The sequence below is a fragment of the Scyliorhinus canicula genome, chromosome 1 (assembly GCF_902713615.1).
Source record: "Scyliorhinus canicula chromosome 1, sScyCan1.1, whole genome shotgun sequence".
In the NCBI taxonomy this organism is placed as follows: domain Eukaryota; kingdom Metazoa; phylum Chordata; class Chondrichthyes; order Carcharhiniformes; family Scyliorhinidae; genus Scyliorhinus; species Scyliorhinus canicula.
Window position 1 is genome coordinate 40,854,544 of NC_052146.1, and position 17,303 is coordinate 40,871,846.

The following is a 17,303-nucleotide window of genomic DNA, read 5'->3' on the forward strand; positions in this document are numbered from 1 at the left end:
TTTTGTGTATAAACCTTTAATTTGTTACTCAGAATTTTCTTTCAAAACAGCCAAGAAATTAACCTGTAAATCACAGCAAGTAGATCACCTTGCTTCTTCCACAATAAGCTACTTGTTTATTTTTAAAAATAAATTTAGAGTACCCAATTCATTTTTTACAATTAAGGGGCAATTTAGCGTGGCCAATCCACCTACCCTGCACATTGTTGGGACGTGGGGGTGAAACCCACGCAAGCACGGGGAGATTGTGCAAACTTCACACGGACAATGACCCAGAGCTACAATAAGCTACTTAATAAGATTAAGTTCTCAAATTGGTAACGACTTGTTTGCAGTCTCATTGCATTGGCAAATGTTGTTGTCAATGCTAGTGGTTCTGAATGGAGTCTGATTATTAGTGAAGATCTGCAGGTCTTAATGTGAAGACTATCATAGGGTTGCTGTGGATATCAGTCATTGAGCATATTCAATGCAGAGGTAAAAAGATTTTTGGCTGGGGACAGCACAGTAGCACAGTGGTTAGCACTGCTGCCTCACGGTCTTAAAGGGGAAATTTTATGCCCTTAACAGGTCAGAGGTCAGTCATTAACGTTTTGAACAAGTTGCCAACTTGTGTGTTGATTGTACATTCACTGAAAGTATTAAAGAGGGAACTGGATGAGTCCCTCATTGTGACTGACATGAAAGCATAAAAAGGAGGGTGGATTATTCAGTGTCTCTGTTGTATGGACCTTTTGCATTCTGATAACCTTGCAGCAATCACAGAGGAATCTTGCAGCAGTCACAGAGGAATCTTCTAAGTAATTGTCATCCAGATGTTCCCTTTCAGGTCCTTCATCTACCAAGCAGCTAGGGCCATCTCCTCAACAATGTCCAAATCCAAGCCTTTTTGTATGGCATTGCTGAGCAAGATACAGCAAGCTGTAATTATGCAGAACGCGTTAAGTTGTGCATATTGCAGAATTCCTCTTGACCTGTCAATGGCATTACATTTTCCCTTTAAGACCCTGATAATCCTATTTCTGACCACTCAACTACAGATTAATACTTTGCTTGTTAGTACTGCAGTTGTTTTGCCACACTTAGAGCAGTCATTATTCTGGGAGCAAAACGTATACCTAGTCACCCGCAAGCCATTTGTTGATATAATTCACAGAGGACTCCATTCCGAGGACAAAAGTATTTTTCAAATACTATAAAATTCTGCCTTTACATGCAGGCTTGCTAACCTTCCAAGACTGGTCTGGAGTCTCCAAGAATTGAAGATCAATCTCCAGGACTTTTGTGTGTGCAACCATGGAGAAAAATCATCGGGATATTAAATACAGGTTTTTTTCTTTGAACATTTCTCATTACCACATGTAAAAATATTGGAAATGGAACAAAAAAGCCTAACAAGTCAAGCATCATCCAATTGGGTAATGGGCCTTTTGGCAGTGGAAGGCAATACATCACAAGGATGGATATGCTGGCTGGCAAGAACGCAGGGGCAAGGCATGTGATGAAATTGGCAGGAATAAAAAAATTTAAAAAAAAAAAAGAGTACCCAATTCTTTTTTCCAATTAAGGGGCAACTTAGCGAGCCAATCCATCTATCCTGCACATTTTTTTGAGTTGTGGGGGTGAGACCCACATAGACACGGGGAGAATATGCAAACTCCACACGGACAGGAGCTGGGATCAAACCCGGGTCCTCTGCGTCGTGAGGCAGCAGTGCTAAACACTGGGCCTACTGTACCGCCCCCTCCAGGAATATATTTAATCGCAGGTGGAAACCCTATATGTGCAGGACCATTTGCTTGTTGTCAAGTACAATCTAAGTTCCTGAACCTTTCTGTTGGAAAAGTAAGGAAATTAGCTGTGTGGGCTCCAAAATCAATATGGATGGCATCTAAATATCCTGAGCCTTGGGAGCAACCGCATAAAACTGGACGGCCCTTTCTTATTGCTTGCTTGGTGCGATGCCAAACAGGATGCATTCCCCAGCTCTTCTCACCTGCTGAACACATGCCCATACTGATATTAAAGATCCCCTGAGGCAGCCTGAAATTATCCAGTACCATAAAAGTTGTCTGTGTTCATACTATAATAGCCACAAATAGAGCAGTGTCGCCAGAAGACTGACTGCAAAAACTGATGGCGGCTTGCACAGCTGTCATTCTGCCTCTTTGTGAAGTACATGCTTTTTATACAGCTCTCTGCTAAATTCATTTCTTCTGTGATCAATTCTCCTTAAATGTGGCTTCTAAGTCCTTTCTCCCAAACTTTTGTGATTCTCCTTTCCTGATAACAGAGCATAAAGTTATGTCTATAGCTTTCATTACGGTGGGAGTGTGGAGGCAAAATCTCCTAATTGGTTCTCACTCCCAAGGCAACCGATGCAAGACCAATACTGTTGATGCTCATTGCAACAGACAAAAAGTCAATCCTGTCTGCAGAAATCAGTACTCTAACAGTCCACACACTTCAGTTCAAATATTCCTCATATCCATCAGTTCAGCTGATTCTGGAAACTGCTACATTTCTCATTCTAATTTACCACCTAGTACATTGAAAGCATAATTCAAGAAGATTCAGGGCTGCAATGCCACTTTGTTAAATATATTTAAATTAGCTACATAGGAGTTTTATGTACAGTTTATGGAAAGAGTCAGATTGCATTTAAAATTTGGATGGATAATTTTTTAAGCTAGAAAACAGGTTGCCCTGATTTTACATTGCTATTCGTCTGTTCTTAAGTTGTGCTTTTTGGGAACCATCCATTAGAAATGAGCTGTGCATCTACTGTCATTGTTTAAAATGCATTGTTGTATGCTATAATTAATAATCTACCCAGATGACATTCCAATACAAAATCTAATTATCCCTATTTTTGATGTTCTTTTTGAGAACTGTGATAGAATGCTGCAAAGTTAGGTCTCTGGGGATGGAGGAGTTTAATGACATAAATAACCTTTTCACCCAAGTTAAAAGCAAATTACTACGGATGCTGGAATCTGAAACAAAAACAGAAAATGCTATTTTGGGACAATCTCTGCAGGTCTGACAGCATCTGTGGAGAGAGACTAAAGCTAAAGTTTCGAATCCAGATGACTCTTTTTCAAAGTTAGAGAACAGAGATGAGATTTATACTGTTGTGTATAACCCTGTATTTGTGAGGGGCAATGTAGCAGGTGAAAATATTTATAACGGCGTGCCTCTTCCTAATTCCTAATATATGCATAGATACAGCTAGAAAATATTTGCTTACATTTGATTTCTGTGTTCACACAGATTTTGCAGCAAAGAAAGGGGCTTCAACGATATTATGAAAATGTTTGGGGTTTCCTGATGCACTTGGGAGGTCATTAGGTGTTCTACGGCTTGAAACGTTTGGGATACCCTGAACTAGGAAATTAGAAGGGATAACTATGTTCATAACTAGTATCCACTTTAGCACTATGTAAATAATTTTCAGCTAAGTCTTGTGTAGTGCAGATATTAATTATGGGTCTGATTTGCCCTTGTATAATAGTGCATGCCAAGACTAAGGGAAGTCCCAACACCAGTTAGTGCCTATCCTGGTAGACTCAGAGAATAGCTTTCATCTATTCTGACTGTACAATTGAGTGGAGATATCTGTTCAAATACAGGGTGCATTCCTGCAATTCCTGGTTCTGATCAACAGCTGCCAAGCATATTTCCCAAGACCCACTAGAACATGCAATGAATTATTTTTGTCAAGACGTTCTTGCTAAACTTATCTGCACAACTTCTAAACAATTTTATCATAAAATCTGGTAAATTTGTACTTGATATATCTAAGAATAGAATCTAAGATAGACACTCTGGGAAATGACGAAGACAGTTCAAAAAGCTTTTTTAAAAAAATTATTGGTCAGCAATTGCAAAAACATTGTCCAACTACATGGCTGCCAAAGTTGGTATTTTTGAGCATTTCATGTCAATCCACATCTTTATACTGAGCATAAAAACAGTGCAACTTCAAATGGCATTTTGTACAGTTGTCATTATATCAGAATGCAAATGGATGAAAACAGTGATTTTAGGCAAACCAATAAAAATAATTTAAGTAACCCAAAAGTCAAGTTGCTATAGTTGCGGATCACTACCTCTCAAACAATTTAATTTCTAGTTTCAATTGTCATTTGAGCAATGGTGTCCCTCAACGATCAAAATTCACAATTTTATTTTACTGTTGTCACTGAACATACCATCTCGTTGTTCAAATGGGGTATTGAAACCTAAACAAAATGTGCCCTACTGCTGTGGCCAGCATCTAACAGCACCTTCAACTACTGAGACTTGCCCATGCACATTTAGACATTTACATTTTTTGCTTGGGGAGTTGGTGAAATGCAGATTGGGTGACTGCTTTGCAAACACCTCCATTCGTTGTGCAAACATGACCCTGAGCATCCAGTGATCCACCATTTTAATTCTCCTACTTGTTCTCATGCTGACTGTGATCCTTGGCTTACTGCACAGTGTTCCAATGAAGTTCAACAACAAGCCTCAGAAACAGCACCGTATTTATTGTTTCGGCACGTTACAGCTTTCCGGACTCCAGATAGAGTTCAACAATTTCAGGCCATAATCTCGTCCACCATTCTTTGCACGTTTCAGTTTCAATCTTGCTTTTCTCTTGCTTTTGGTTTCAGTCAGCAGGGGTTCATTGTTCTAACATTCATGCCTCCTCTGGACCCACCTTTTGGGCATGATTTAACGGTGATAAAACAGAGTCCTGTGTCGGTTACATTTAGCCGGGCATTTCTTTTTTTTAAAAAATATTTTAAAAAAATAAATAAATTTAGAGTGCCCAATTCATTTTTTCCAATTAAGGGGCAATTTAACATGGCCAATCCACCTAGCCTGCACATCTTTTGGGTTGTGGGGGCGAAACCCACGCAAACACAGGGAGAATGTGCAAACTCCACACGGACAGTGACCCAGAGCCGGGATCGAACCTGGGACTTCGCCGCCGTGAGGCAGCAGGGCTAACCCACTGCGCCACCGTGCTGCCCTTAGCCGGGCATTTCTGACTGCACACTTGAATGTGCAAATCGGAATTCCGCCCATTGTGGGCGACATCCAGATTGCGATGCCTCGTAAGACCTCGTTAGGTCTCGCAAGGCGTAATGAGGCCATTAAACCTTGCGAGAGATCTCGCGTGAGATTTAACGGCCTTGTCCCATCCGGGGTCTGTAGATCGTGGCCTTTGTTTCTTTACTTGTCCCACCAACTCTTCTGTCATTTAATGTCTTCCAACCCATCAGAGATCTTCCCGTCTGTTCTTTTTCCACCCTTCCCCATTTGACCTGCATAAAACCTGTTACATTTCCAATTTTTCCCAGTTCTATTTTCTCTCTCCTCGGATGCTAGCAGAGCCCAAGTATTTCAAGCATTTTGTTTTTGTTATTTCCGATTTCCAGCATCTGTAATATATTGCTTTTATTATGCTGGATAATGGTCTAGTTTGCGGAAAAGGGGGACCTGGGACCCGAGGGAGCAAGGTAAGCAACTGTGCATTTCACTAATCAAACAGATCAAAGGAATGTGAATTAAACAGAGTAACAATGGGTAAGTAAGTGAGAATTAGAGTGAGTGAACTCCGTGTTAAATCAGGAACAGTGGAAAGAAAGTGGAAGAAAAATTCAACAAAGAAAAAGACAGACAGAAAGACAAAGTGAAAAACATTTAAAAAAAATTAAATTCTCCACAGTTAATATCTGAAGGAGTGAAATTTTAGACAATCAATAGTTAATTTTCAGTGCCCAGGTTAACAGCCAGTGATTAACAGTTATCACATCCTCAAAATAATACTTGCACTTCTAATGATACTACTTAACTTTCTATTGCAAGTTTAATCTGCATCTTCTGCACAAATGGCAATGTCGGATGGATAATAAAATGGCTGAATTTAAAAGTTTCAGAGGGGAAGTGAAAAATCAATTAAGAGAAATAAAGAGGGACTATGAAAAGAGATTGACAATTAACATAAAAAGGAATCTATTATAGTGTTATGCTTGTGGAGCATCTTAAATCCATTGCTGTCACAAGATAAAAGATTTCCGATGCAAGGATGGCTATCTATCACAGAAGATAGGGGCTGAAGCCTTATGTGAGGTGCAAAGGTGAGTTAAGTGTGCAGGATGGTTGCATACTGTGGGGGTCAAGAGTGGTCGTTCCACCCCATGGTCATTCACAAGTAAAGGATGAAATTCATGAGGCTCATCCAGGTGCCTCTAGGTCATATGTTTGGTGGCCTAATATGGACCAGGAATTTGGAGAACAAAGTATTCTGCATGTACATCTAACCAGATGATGACGGCAGTAGCGCTATTACATCACTGGGAGTGGCCTGACCGTCCTTGGTCGAGACTTCTTGTGGATTTTGCAGATCCTTTCATGGGTCACAAGCTTTTAATCATTATAGATGCACAGTCTAAGTGGTTAGAAGTGTACATCATGAGCAACATTACAGCTCCCAGTATCATAGAGAAGCTAAGCCAAGTCTTTGCAACTCAAGGGTTACCGGATTCTGTTGTTTCTGATAATGGCACAAAATTTACAAGTGAGTTGTTTCAATGGTTTATGCCATTGTTCTTGCAAAGTAATGGCATATACCATGTGCGTATGGTGCCTTTTTATCCAACTTCAAATGATTTGGCAGAGCGAGCTGTTCAGACATTGAAGGAAGGACTGAAGAGAATGAGCTGCGTAAGGCTGTGTGCTTAATCCCCCTGTTACACTCCCTATACACACGACTGTGTGGCAAAATCTGGCTCCAACTCCATCTTCAGGTTTGCTGATGACATGACCGCAGTGGGTCGGATTGCGAACAACGATGAGTCAGAGTACAGGAGAGAGATAGAAAACCCAGTGGAGTGGTGTAACGACAACAATTTCTCCCTCAACGTCAGAAAAACCAAAGAGCTGGTCATTGACTTCAGAAAGCAAAGTATCATACACACCCCTGTCGGAATCAATGGTGGCGAGGTGAAGATGGTTGACAGCTTCAAATTCCTAGTGTGCACATCACCAATGATCTGTCCTGGACCACCCATGGTGACACCACGACCAAGAAGACACAACAGCGCCTGTACTTCCTCTGGAAACTAAGGAAATTCATCATGTCCACATTGACTCATAGCAATTGTTATAGATGCACCATAGAAAGCATCCTATCTAGTTGCATCACAGCCCGATTTGGTAACTGCTTAGCCCAAGACCGTAAGAAACTACCACCTCCCATCCATTGACTCTGTCTAGACCTCCTGCTGCCTTGGAAAAACAGGCAGCAGAATCAAAGGCCGCTCCCACCTGGGTTATTCTCTCTTCCAACTTCTTCCATCAGGCAGGAGATACAAAAGTCTGAGAACACGGACTAACAGGTTCAAAAACAGCTCCTTCCTCGCTGTTCCCAGACTCCTGAATGACCCTCGTATGGACTGATCTGATCTCTTTACACATCGTCTCTACTGAGTAGTACTACACTCCTGCATGCTTCACCCGATGCCTGTGACTATGTATTTACATTTTGTATTATGCACATCCTATGTTTTCTCATGTATGGAACAATCTGTCTGGATTGTATGCAGAACAATACTTTTCACTGTACCTCAGTACACGTGACAATAAATCAAATTCAATTCAATTCGAATGGCAGGTGATACTTTAGGGACCAAGCTCTCAAGGATTTTATTGTATCACACAGACAACTATGGGACTCTCAACAGCTGAATTGTTGATTGGTAGAAGACCAAAGTCTCATCTGATCTGTTACATCCAGATGTCAAAGCAAAAGTGGGAAAGCGACAAGAAAAGCAGAAGGAAAGACATGCGGTGAATTCTCCGTTCCCGAAGACTTCCGGTGGCGGCCATGGAGTAGGAGGTCGCACATTTGGTAGCTAGTGCTTGTAATTAAACTTTTGTACCTTTTCTTCCATTTTTTTCGGAATTTCACTGGATAAATCAGTGGTGAGACAGCGAGGAGAAATCTCCCACCAGTGTATGGAGCAGTGCACTAGAAGTGGCTGTGTAAGAAGACACCGTCACGCAAGGAAGACACATGCAGAGCCAGCAGCACAGGAAAGCATGGCGGTGTTGCAGGATCCTGATGCGGTGGCACAGTGGTCAACGGTACAGCTGGTGAAGTTCTTTGAGGAGAGCTTCGCCAAGCTAAAGAAAGATACGCTGGACCCGATTAAAGCATCGATCAATCGGATAGAACAGGGTCTAGAAACCCATGAACTGGCGATTCAGAAGGTAAAGGAAAAGGTGTTCGAGCAAGAGGACCATTTAACCGCTTTGGAGGTCAAGGTGGGGCTGATGAAGGACCACCAGAAAAGGTTGCAGGAGAAGTTGGAAGACTTGGAGAACAGGTTCAGGAGACAGAACCCAAGGATTGTTGGCCTCCCTGAGGGCAGTGAGGGTTCGGACGCGAGGGCATATGTGGCAAGTATGCTGGAAAAGTTGATGGGAGATATACTTTTAGAAGCTTCTGGTTTCATTGTTTATTGTGCAATTAGGATGGGTACTAAATGATAGCCAAGCCAGCGAAGCCTGCATAACTGGAATTAATTAAAAGAGGACGCAATTGATACACTACAAGCATTTGAAATTGATAAGGCAGTATTAGATAGGTTGTCTATATTTAAAGCTGATAAAGCATCGGACCACATGACATGCATCCAAGGATTTTGAGGGAAGTGAGAGTGGAAATTGCAGAGGCACTAGCCATCATTTTCCAGCTTTTGTTAGACTAAGACTGGAAAATTGCAAATGTTACACTTAAGTAAAAGCAAAATATTGTGGAGGCTGGAAATCTAAAATAAAACCAGAAAATGCTGGAAAAACTCAGCAGGTCTGTCAGCAAAAAAATCCAAATTAATCATATTGGATTTGAGACATTAACTCTAGTTTCACTCTCAACAGATGCTGCATTTTCATTATATTCTGTTTTTATTATAATTGTTACCCCCTTGTTCAAAAAAAGTGTAAGATAAGCCCAGCAACTACAGACCAGTCACTCTAACTTCAGTGGTGGAGTGAGTTCTAGAAACAATCATTTGTGACAAAGTTAATACTGTAGTCACATGGACAAATGTGGATTAATTAAGAAAAGCCAGTATGGATTTCTGTTGATAAAGGCAATGCTGTTGATATGATGTGCATTGGCTTCCAAAAAGTATTTGATGCAGTGCAATAAACTTGTGAGCAAAGTTATAGCTCATGGAACAAAAGGGAAGTAGCGACATGGATATGCAATTGGCTAAAGTGACAGAAACAGAGAGTATTGTTTAATTGACGTTTCTCAGGTTGGAGGAAGGTTTGTGGTGGAGTTCCCAAGGGGTCAGCGTTGGGAATCTTACTCATGTTGTAGCTATTGTGATCTTCTCGACTTTGGTGTATTGGACAAAATTTCAAAATTTGCAGATGACATGAAACTTGGAAGCATTGTGAGCTGCAAGAAGGATCGTATCAAACTTCAAAAGGATTTGGTGAAGTTGGTGGAATATGCAGACAAATTGCAGATGTTGTCAGTCCAAGCCTGGATATTGTCAGGGTCTTGCTGCATTTGCACATGGACAATGAGAAGGGGGTCAGGAACTTCAGGGTTCTGTTGACTAGTGTCCATAGTGTTGGACGGTCCACGTGTAGGAGTGCAGCGGCCCCTCAGGGCAGAGCTCACACAGCTAGGTTGCCACTGAAACAGGAACCAACTGCACAACGTCATGTCCGGACTCAATGGTCAAGGGCCACCACAAACCAGCATAGCACCTCCCTGGAGGATGGTGAAGAGTATTTAAAGAGTCACGAACAATGCTGAACATTGTGCAATCATCAGCAAATATTCCCACTTCTGACCTTATGATGAAAGGAAGGTAATTGATGAAGCAGCTGATGGTTGGGCCTAGGATACTATGCTGAGGACTTCCTGCAGTGATGTCCTAGAAAAGAGATGATTCACTTCCAACAACTACAAACATCTTCCTTTGTTCTAGGTATGACTACAAACAACAGAGTTTTTCCCAATTCCCATTGGCCCCAGTTTTATTAGGGCTCCTTAATGTCACACAAATCAAATGCTGCCTTTATGTCAAGGGAAGTCGCTCTCACCTCACCTCTGGAGTTCAATTATTTTGTGCATGTTTGAACTGAGACTTTGGCAAGCACTTCAGATTTAGATAAGCACTGAATTGCCATAGCATACATGCCATGGACCAAATACTGGAAAATGGAATTAGTATAGTTATTCGATGGCCAGCGCAGACACAATGTGCTGAAGTGCCTCTTTTTGTGCTGTAAAACACCAGGGCTCTATGAGGTCAGGAGCTCAGCGATCCAGGTGGAACCCAAACTGAGCAGGTTACTGCTAAGAAAGTGTCACTTGATAGACCTTTTGATCCCCTGTTCCATCACTTTACTCATAATTAAGAGTAGATTGATGGGATGGTAATTGGCTGGATTGGATTTGTCCCGCTTTTTGTGTGCAGGACATACCTTGGCAATTTTCCACATTAATGGGTAGCTGCCGGCATTGTAGCTGTACTGGAACAGCTTGCCCAGGAGCCCGGCAAGTTTCGGAGCACAAGTCTTCAATACCATTGCTGGAATATTGTCGGGGTACATAGCCTGTGCAGTATCCAATGCCTTCAGCCACTTCTTTATATCATATGGAGTGAATTGATATAGCGTTTGATGTGTTTGGGCAGGGCAGCATGGTGGCACAGTGGTTAGCACTGATGTCTCACGGTGCCAAGGACCCGGGTTCGATCCCGGCCCTGGGTCAATGTCCGTGCGGAATTTGCACATTCACCCCGTATCTGCGTGGGTCTCATCCCCACAACCCAAAGAGGTGCAGGGTAGGGGATTGACCACACTAAATTTCCCCTTGGGAAAAAAAAAGAATCGGGTACTCTAAATTTTTTTTTTTTTAAATAGATGTGTTTGGGCAGCATTTGCTGAGCAATCTTGACTGTGATAAGAATTACATTAACCAATTTATGATGATCACTTGGACTTGCTTTTATACTTGCTAGAAGCTATACATATTCTTATGCAGGGACCTATTTATTGCAGACAAAAGGAGTATGTCCGGACATTGCAACTTTCTTTGAATAAACAAGAGCTAAAATAAGTTCCTGGTACATTCACCATGGTAACATCTTGACCAATAAAGCCAACTTGCTAACCGATCGGCACCCCTTTGCTCATGCAGTTTAAATTGTTGTTCCCTTTGAAATGTGGCATTCTTACATTTGTTCTGATGAGCACAAGGTGAAAAGCTCCAACAGCATGTCTCTTTTTCCAGCAATACTCAAGTTACATACGACCAAGCGACTATAAATAGTGTTATCCAAACAGACGTTATCAATTGAAGTGAGATTCCTGTATTACAACAATTTATTGACGCGTTGGACTGGATTTTCTGTTGGGGTCAAGATCCTGACATTAGGATCAAATGTGGGTCCTGACCCCACACCATACAAGGCAGAATTCTGCAAGTGGTTACCAAATACATGTGCAGAACAATGCTTCTTTGTCTCCACATGCTGGTGAATAGTTTAATGATTAAAAAAATGATAGATTACAATTGACTGGCACCACAGTATGCCTCTTTTAATGTTTCAAAAAGCTCAATTTAAAAAAAATAAGGTCATGTATTGGTTGCAGTTGTATACTGGCTGACATGTTGCCCTAGCACCATGGGTTAAAAATCCGGCATAAATTGGTGCAGCATGTTCTGACAGGTAAACGCAGGAAATGCTCTATTATGAAGTATGAGACTACTGAATGACAAATCGATATATTCCCAGCTTCTTTTGAGGCATAGGTTACAGAAGAACTTAATTTTCAGTGGCTCAACCGCAATTATAAGCATTGTTGAAGTTGCACAGCACAACGTGTTGAATATGGAGCAAGAGGATGTATGCTTGCACCCACAGTCCTTGATCTTGTTCAGAAAATCTGGGATTTAAAGAGAAAAGTTATCCCAGGCCAGTCTTGGGAGTTAAGTGGTCAATTATCTTAAATCTTCCAACACAACTGTAAACAGATTAAGAAGTTCACGCTTCAATATTGGTTCAGTAACATAAGTAAAGTACCTGCCTCTCAATGCAATAGTTGCATATTTAAAAAGCAGTGCTGCCCATTGTTCAGCTTCATCTGTCGTCATCGAGAACAAGTTTGGTCTGTTCCCTGGGGCCAGTAGATTAATGGAAAATTTGATATTGTCATCTCATGCTATTGGCAAGCTTTGTAGAGACTTGCTTTCTTAAACTCACATATTACCTTGATCAAGTAAATTAAAAGTTAAACTAAATTATTTTGACCCAGTAATACATTTAACAGACCATCTAACTCGCACCCAAGAACTTTAATATGAATTGCAGCACCAAACAATTGATAAAATAAGAGCAAGGAAAGGTAAAAATAAACTTCTCAAACTGAATTTGGAAGTAATTCATGCAAACGTTTCTTCCCATTTCAATATTCAAGAAACGTTTTATCCACATGGATCAGAATTTCAGATTCTTAGTGGACAGCCAAATTATTTTAGGCAACTCAAACAATCTCATTCCCAACCATATATGGGAAAAGTAAAATAAGCAAGAAATTGAAGAAACCTTAGTCCCAGATCCAAGAGTATGTGAATCTGCGTCAGCATCAATGTCATCTGGGAATAATCATATGCCACCCTAAACAAATGCAACTCAGTCCAGCTGCCTGCTGCACATTAGCATTCTTAAATCTTGATGAAAGAACAACAAATTTTAAAATTTAAGTTAATATGCAACACACGACTCCATCTATTTACCACTACTGTACAAGTTTCCTCGGCAACTATTTAAAAAGGAATGTGCTGTTGTTATAAATGACATGCTTCCCTGTTGCTACAGTTCATGCTTGAATTCACAACTGCTGATGCTGCCTCTTCTCAAGAGATTAGTTACCGATGACAACAGCTACAAAGTTTTCTTTCTGGTATAACTGTGCCAGGATTTCTGGACAGCTGGCTGGATCCTTCATTGTCTGCCAGAAGGCAATGAGTTAGCCAAGATAGATTTTCACAAAATACAATATCAATCCTTACATGGCCTATTCCACAGAAAGAGACTCACCTTTCCCAGATTTTCTTGCTCAAGGATATTACGATTATATTGCTCCCTAAAAAGATAAAATAGTTACTGAATTAATACCTGTACCCATTATACTGTTTTTTTGCTAGTTACTCAACTGGAATTACAAACAGTTGCATAACAAGACTGCAGTATAGGATCACCATTTACATTAGAATATCTGAACATTAGACCTATTTTTAGTTAAACAATTATTTTGGCCGGTATTGCATGATCATTTTTTCCTGAAGTCTGAAAAGCACATAATATAATTCAAATTGTTCACAATGACGGATTTAAAATGCTTCCTCCTGTATGAAAGTGTAATTATCTTGGAAGCCAATTTTTTTGAAAGCTATCTCCTGGGGAATTATCTTTTCAAATCAACAATCATATTAACCAGCATTTTTGCACCAAATATAGTTTGGTTAATTTGGGGTTCTCACAGCCTTATAAGTAAGAAGTATTCTACACCATTCATTTAATGTATGTACTTTCACATTGACAAAAAGGATAAACCCTAATTTTTGTGAAGTTTTCTTTATGCAGTAGCCTTTTCTAGCTTTTCTCCAATGCACACATCATGTACTCAATTCTCGGGGCAGCACGGTGGCCTAGTGGTTAGCACAACCGCCTCACGGCGCTGAGGTCCCAGGTTCGATCCCGGCTCTGGGTCACTGTCCGTGTGGAGTTTGCACGTTCTCCCCGTGTCTGCGTGGGTTTCGCCCCCACAACCCAAAAATGTGCAGAGTAGGTGGATTGGCTACACTAAATTGCCCCTTAATTGGAAAAAATAATTGGCTAATCTAAATTTAAAAAAAAAATGTACTCAATTCTCATCCATTCCAAGTATTCTATTAGCACACTCTGATATGGCCACCAAGGCACTTTATTAAAAAAAAAAATCCTCCAGAAAGATCATCTTTGTTCACAATGTATTATTCCTGCACAATAAAGTTATGTTAAGTTATAATGTGGTGAATTACTGAGAAAACAGGTGCTCTACACCCTGTGGTACAATGTGTTAATTTTATGCAATTAGATTGCCAAAAGGAAAATAACTTGAATGTAAAATAAATCCATTTTTGTCCAAGTCAAGAAAGAATAAGATGGGAAATTCTTGTTTGCAAGACAGTTATACATAAACAGTTGTACTGAGATATTGCCATAAACTACAAGTGGCATGGAATACTTAAACAAAGCACCCTTCATGAAAGTTCCAGCTGGAACAGCACAGGATTTAATAGCAATATAAATTTTAACGAGTACAGAAACAACATCACAGCTTCTATTAATGGATCGTTATGGCATTCCTTTTTTAAAATATTTTTGTTGGATTTTGAACATTTTGGGGGCGATTCTCCAAAATGGAACGCAAGTGTTCGCCCCGTTGTGAACACCGTGTCGTTTCATGATGGCGCGAAACGGGCACGGGGATGACCAATTCTGCCCCCCACAGGGGGCCAGCACTGCGCTGCAGCGGTTCACGCGCCAACCCGCACATATGCAGTTGGGCCGCGCCAACCTGCGCATGTGCGGGGGACTTCTTCTGCGCGCTGGCCCCGACTCAACATAGCTTCGGTGTTCAGGGGCCGGCTGCGCAGGAAAGTAGGCCCGAGGGGGGGAAAGGCCAGCCTGCCAATCGGTGGGCCATGATCGCGGGCCAGACCCTGTCGGAGGCCCCCCCCAGTGAAGGATCGCTTTTCCCTGCCCCACAGGCCGCCCCCTGGCCCTTCGCGCAGAGTTCGCGCCGGTAGCGGCCTGGGGTGAACGGCGCCGGTGGGACTCTGTCGTATCTGTGTGATTGCTCGGCCCATCCGGGCCGGAGAATCGGCGACCCCGTCGATTCAGCGACCCGTGGTTGGGTCAAACGCGCCGGCGCAAATGGCGCCGATTCTCCGCACCTTGGAGAATTGCGCGCTAGCGTCGGGGCGTGGTTGCGGCGATTCTCTGGCCCGGCGCAGGGTTCAGAGAATCACCCCCTTTATACCAAACGTTACATAATAAGACAACACCAACACACATATCAACCATGTTTTGATTATCATACATAGAGAACCTATCTTACAGGGTGTGTTTATTAAGGCCAAAGGCTAATCGAGAAAGATATAAAAGACAGCAGAAAAAATTTAGAGAACAAATGGCAGCTGTGTGCTGGCTGGGCCAGACTGGTGCCCGAGGTATACCCTCTGGGTCATGTAGGGCCGTTAGCTAGCTGTGCTCTCCTGAGAGGGAGCTTTTATATAGTTATAGGGAGTGGAGGAGTAATTTTGGGAGACCCCGGTGGTCAGCCAATACCACTGTGCGGCCTTGCCCCCCACCTCGGTTGGCTCCTGGTATCGGAGTTATTTCAGCTGGGGGGAGGGGGGGGGGGGGGGGGGGAGAGGGGAGAACACATGCCCACTGGGTGCACTCACCACCCTGGTTGTTTGTGCCTATTGCTCTTTGTCCCTTCTTGCTCTCTCCTTCTATGTGCCCTGCTTTCGCTGTGATATCTTCTCCACCCTCCCCCTCCTTGTTCACCGTTCTGTTCTGGTGACACACCCCCCTTAGAATCTGTAAATTTACCTTAAGGCTTTTCTTCTTTCTTGTGGATCTGCAGAAACGTATAGCTTCATTTCATCAGCAGCTCGCTGTATCTGCCTTTCAGTAATCTGTTAAACAGAAGACAATTTAAACATCTGCATCCTTTTATTTTCCCTCAGAACAATTAAAATCAGTGTTCATTTATGGTAATTTACCTATATGGGTAGTTACCTTCTTCAAGGAATTGATGTAATGGTATCTAGTTTCTTCCTGTCCACATTCTTCTCGAAGCCCTTGGACTTCCTGCAAAAATTTCCAATTTAAGAATCACATGGCTAAATGAAATTATGACATATACTCACCCTATGTTTCTTTGAATAACGTATAAAAATAAACTTATATCCCCAATCTGGTGTATAACTACTTTGAATGTTAACTGAAATTATTTTTGGGTACAATCCCCCAAATTAGCTTATAGTATTTATTTTAAAAATCAAAGTACCCTTTTCTAAACAAAACTTATAATGCACATAATAAAGTTTATGAATACAGAAAAATGCATTTTATAATGAAAAGAATGTAAAAACAATCACTGGTCCTACAGAAAGCAGAGTTATAGGGCATGATTCAGCAGTCTCGTTGCGCCCGACTTGGATGTCGGGACGAGGCTGTTGAATCTCGTGAGACATCGTGATCTGGATCTCACCGTCACTGGACGAAGTCCAGATCAGCATATTTAAATAGTTTGCATGACTCATTTAAATATATTCACCTGGCGCCCGGGGCTCAATGGCCACGCCTGTGAGATCTCGCCAGGGTGCTGATTGGTACTGGTCCACACAAATGTGGACCAGGCATAACGGCACCTTGGAGGGGCCTCCCAAGCTCTCCCTCTGGCACCCGGGCACCATGGCATGGTCAGCCTGGCACCCTGACGGTGCTAGGCTGCTCAGGTGGCACTGCCAGTGTGCCAGGTTGGCACTGCTAGGGATCAGGCATAGGGCGCCATACCAGGTAGAGGGGGGTTGGAGGAGGGGTTCTTGGGGGCCTGCCCAAGGTTTGGGGGGGGGGGGGGCGGTGAGAGGGAGGGGTGGGTGGGGGGAGATCAGGGTAGCCTTCCAAAATGGTGCCCCAATCTGCAAGGATCATTTCCTGCTGGCAAGTTTCAGCTTGCCGGCAGGAAAACCCTCCCAAGTGTGACCTCGGCAGAGAGAATCTCCCCGAGGTAAAAAAAACAGCAATGTGCCATTGAATGGCGAGATGTTTCTCAGCGCTGCAGGTGCAGAGAAGCAGTCTGCTAAATGCACTGTTTAGCAGACTTTAACTCAACTTAGTTGATGGCGCCAGTAGTCTCAATCAGCTGAAACTTTAATAAGCTGATCCAATGATAAGAACTACCATGCTGGTTTACAACACTAGGAATTAACTTTACTTTTCTCAGCCTCATCTTTAAAAGGAAGAAAAATCAAGGGAGGATGTGTCTGTTCAAAGTTAACCCTAAACCCCAAAATTCATGGTCTAGTGTGAAATATGCTAGATTTCATAGCTACATTGTGGATAGTTTATTACTAGCAGCATGAACAGCAATATTCATTTGGTAGCAATTCTTTTTGTTATTTCTGCCGGCCCCAGGCAGTCTTAAAGTGCTGGTTC

The 17,303-nt window shown here is 42.1% G+C and overlaps 1 protein-coding gene across 3 annotated transcripts in view; it reads right to left on the reverse strand.

The window, feature by feature from the left end:
• ift81 (intraflagellar transport 81 homolog) overlaps positions 1-17,303 on the reverse strand; it is a 153,525-nt gene that overhangs the window by 21,112 nt on the left and 115,110 nt on the right. For 2 of the 3 annotated variants that reach the window (XM_038789145.1, XM_038789160.1), the window contains 3 exons: positions 15,882-15,953; positions 15,693-15,778; positions 13,128-13,173 (listed from right to left, as the gene is read on the reverse strand). In XM_038789145.1, coding sequence (XP_038645073.1) covers positions 13,128-13,173; positions 15,693-15,778; positions 15,882-15,953 — 204 coding nt within the window. Of the gene's footprint in view, positions 1-11,663; positions 11,974-13,127; positions 13,174-15,692; positions 15,779-15,881; positions 15,954-17,303 lie in introns of those variants that run through there. The other variant, XM_038789154.1, reaches the window with a different exon arrangement.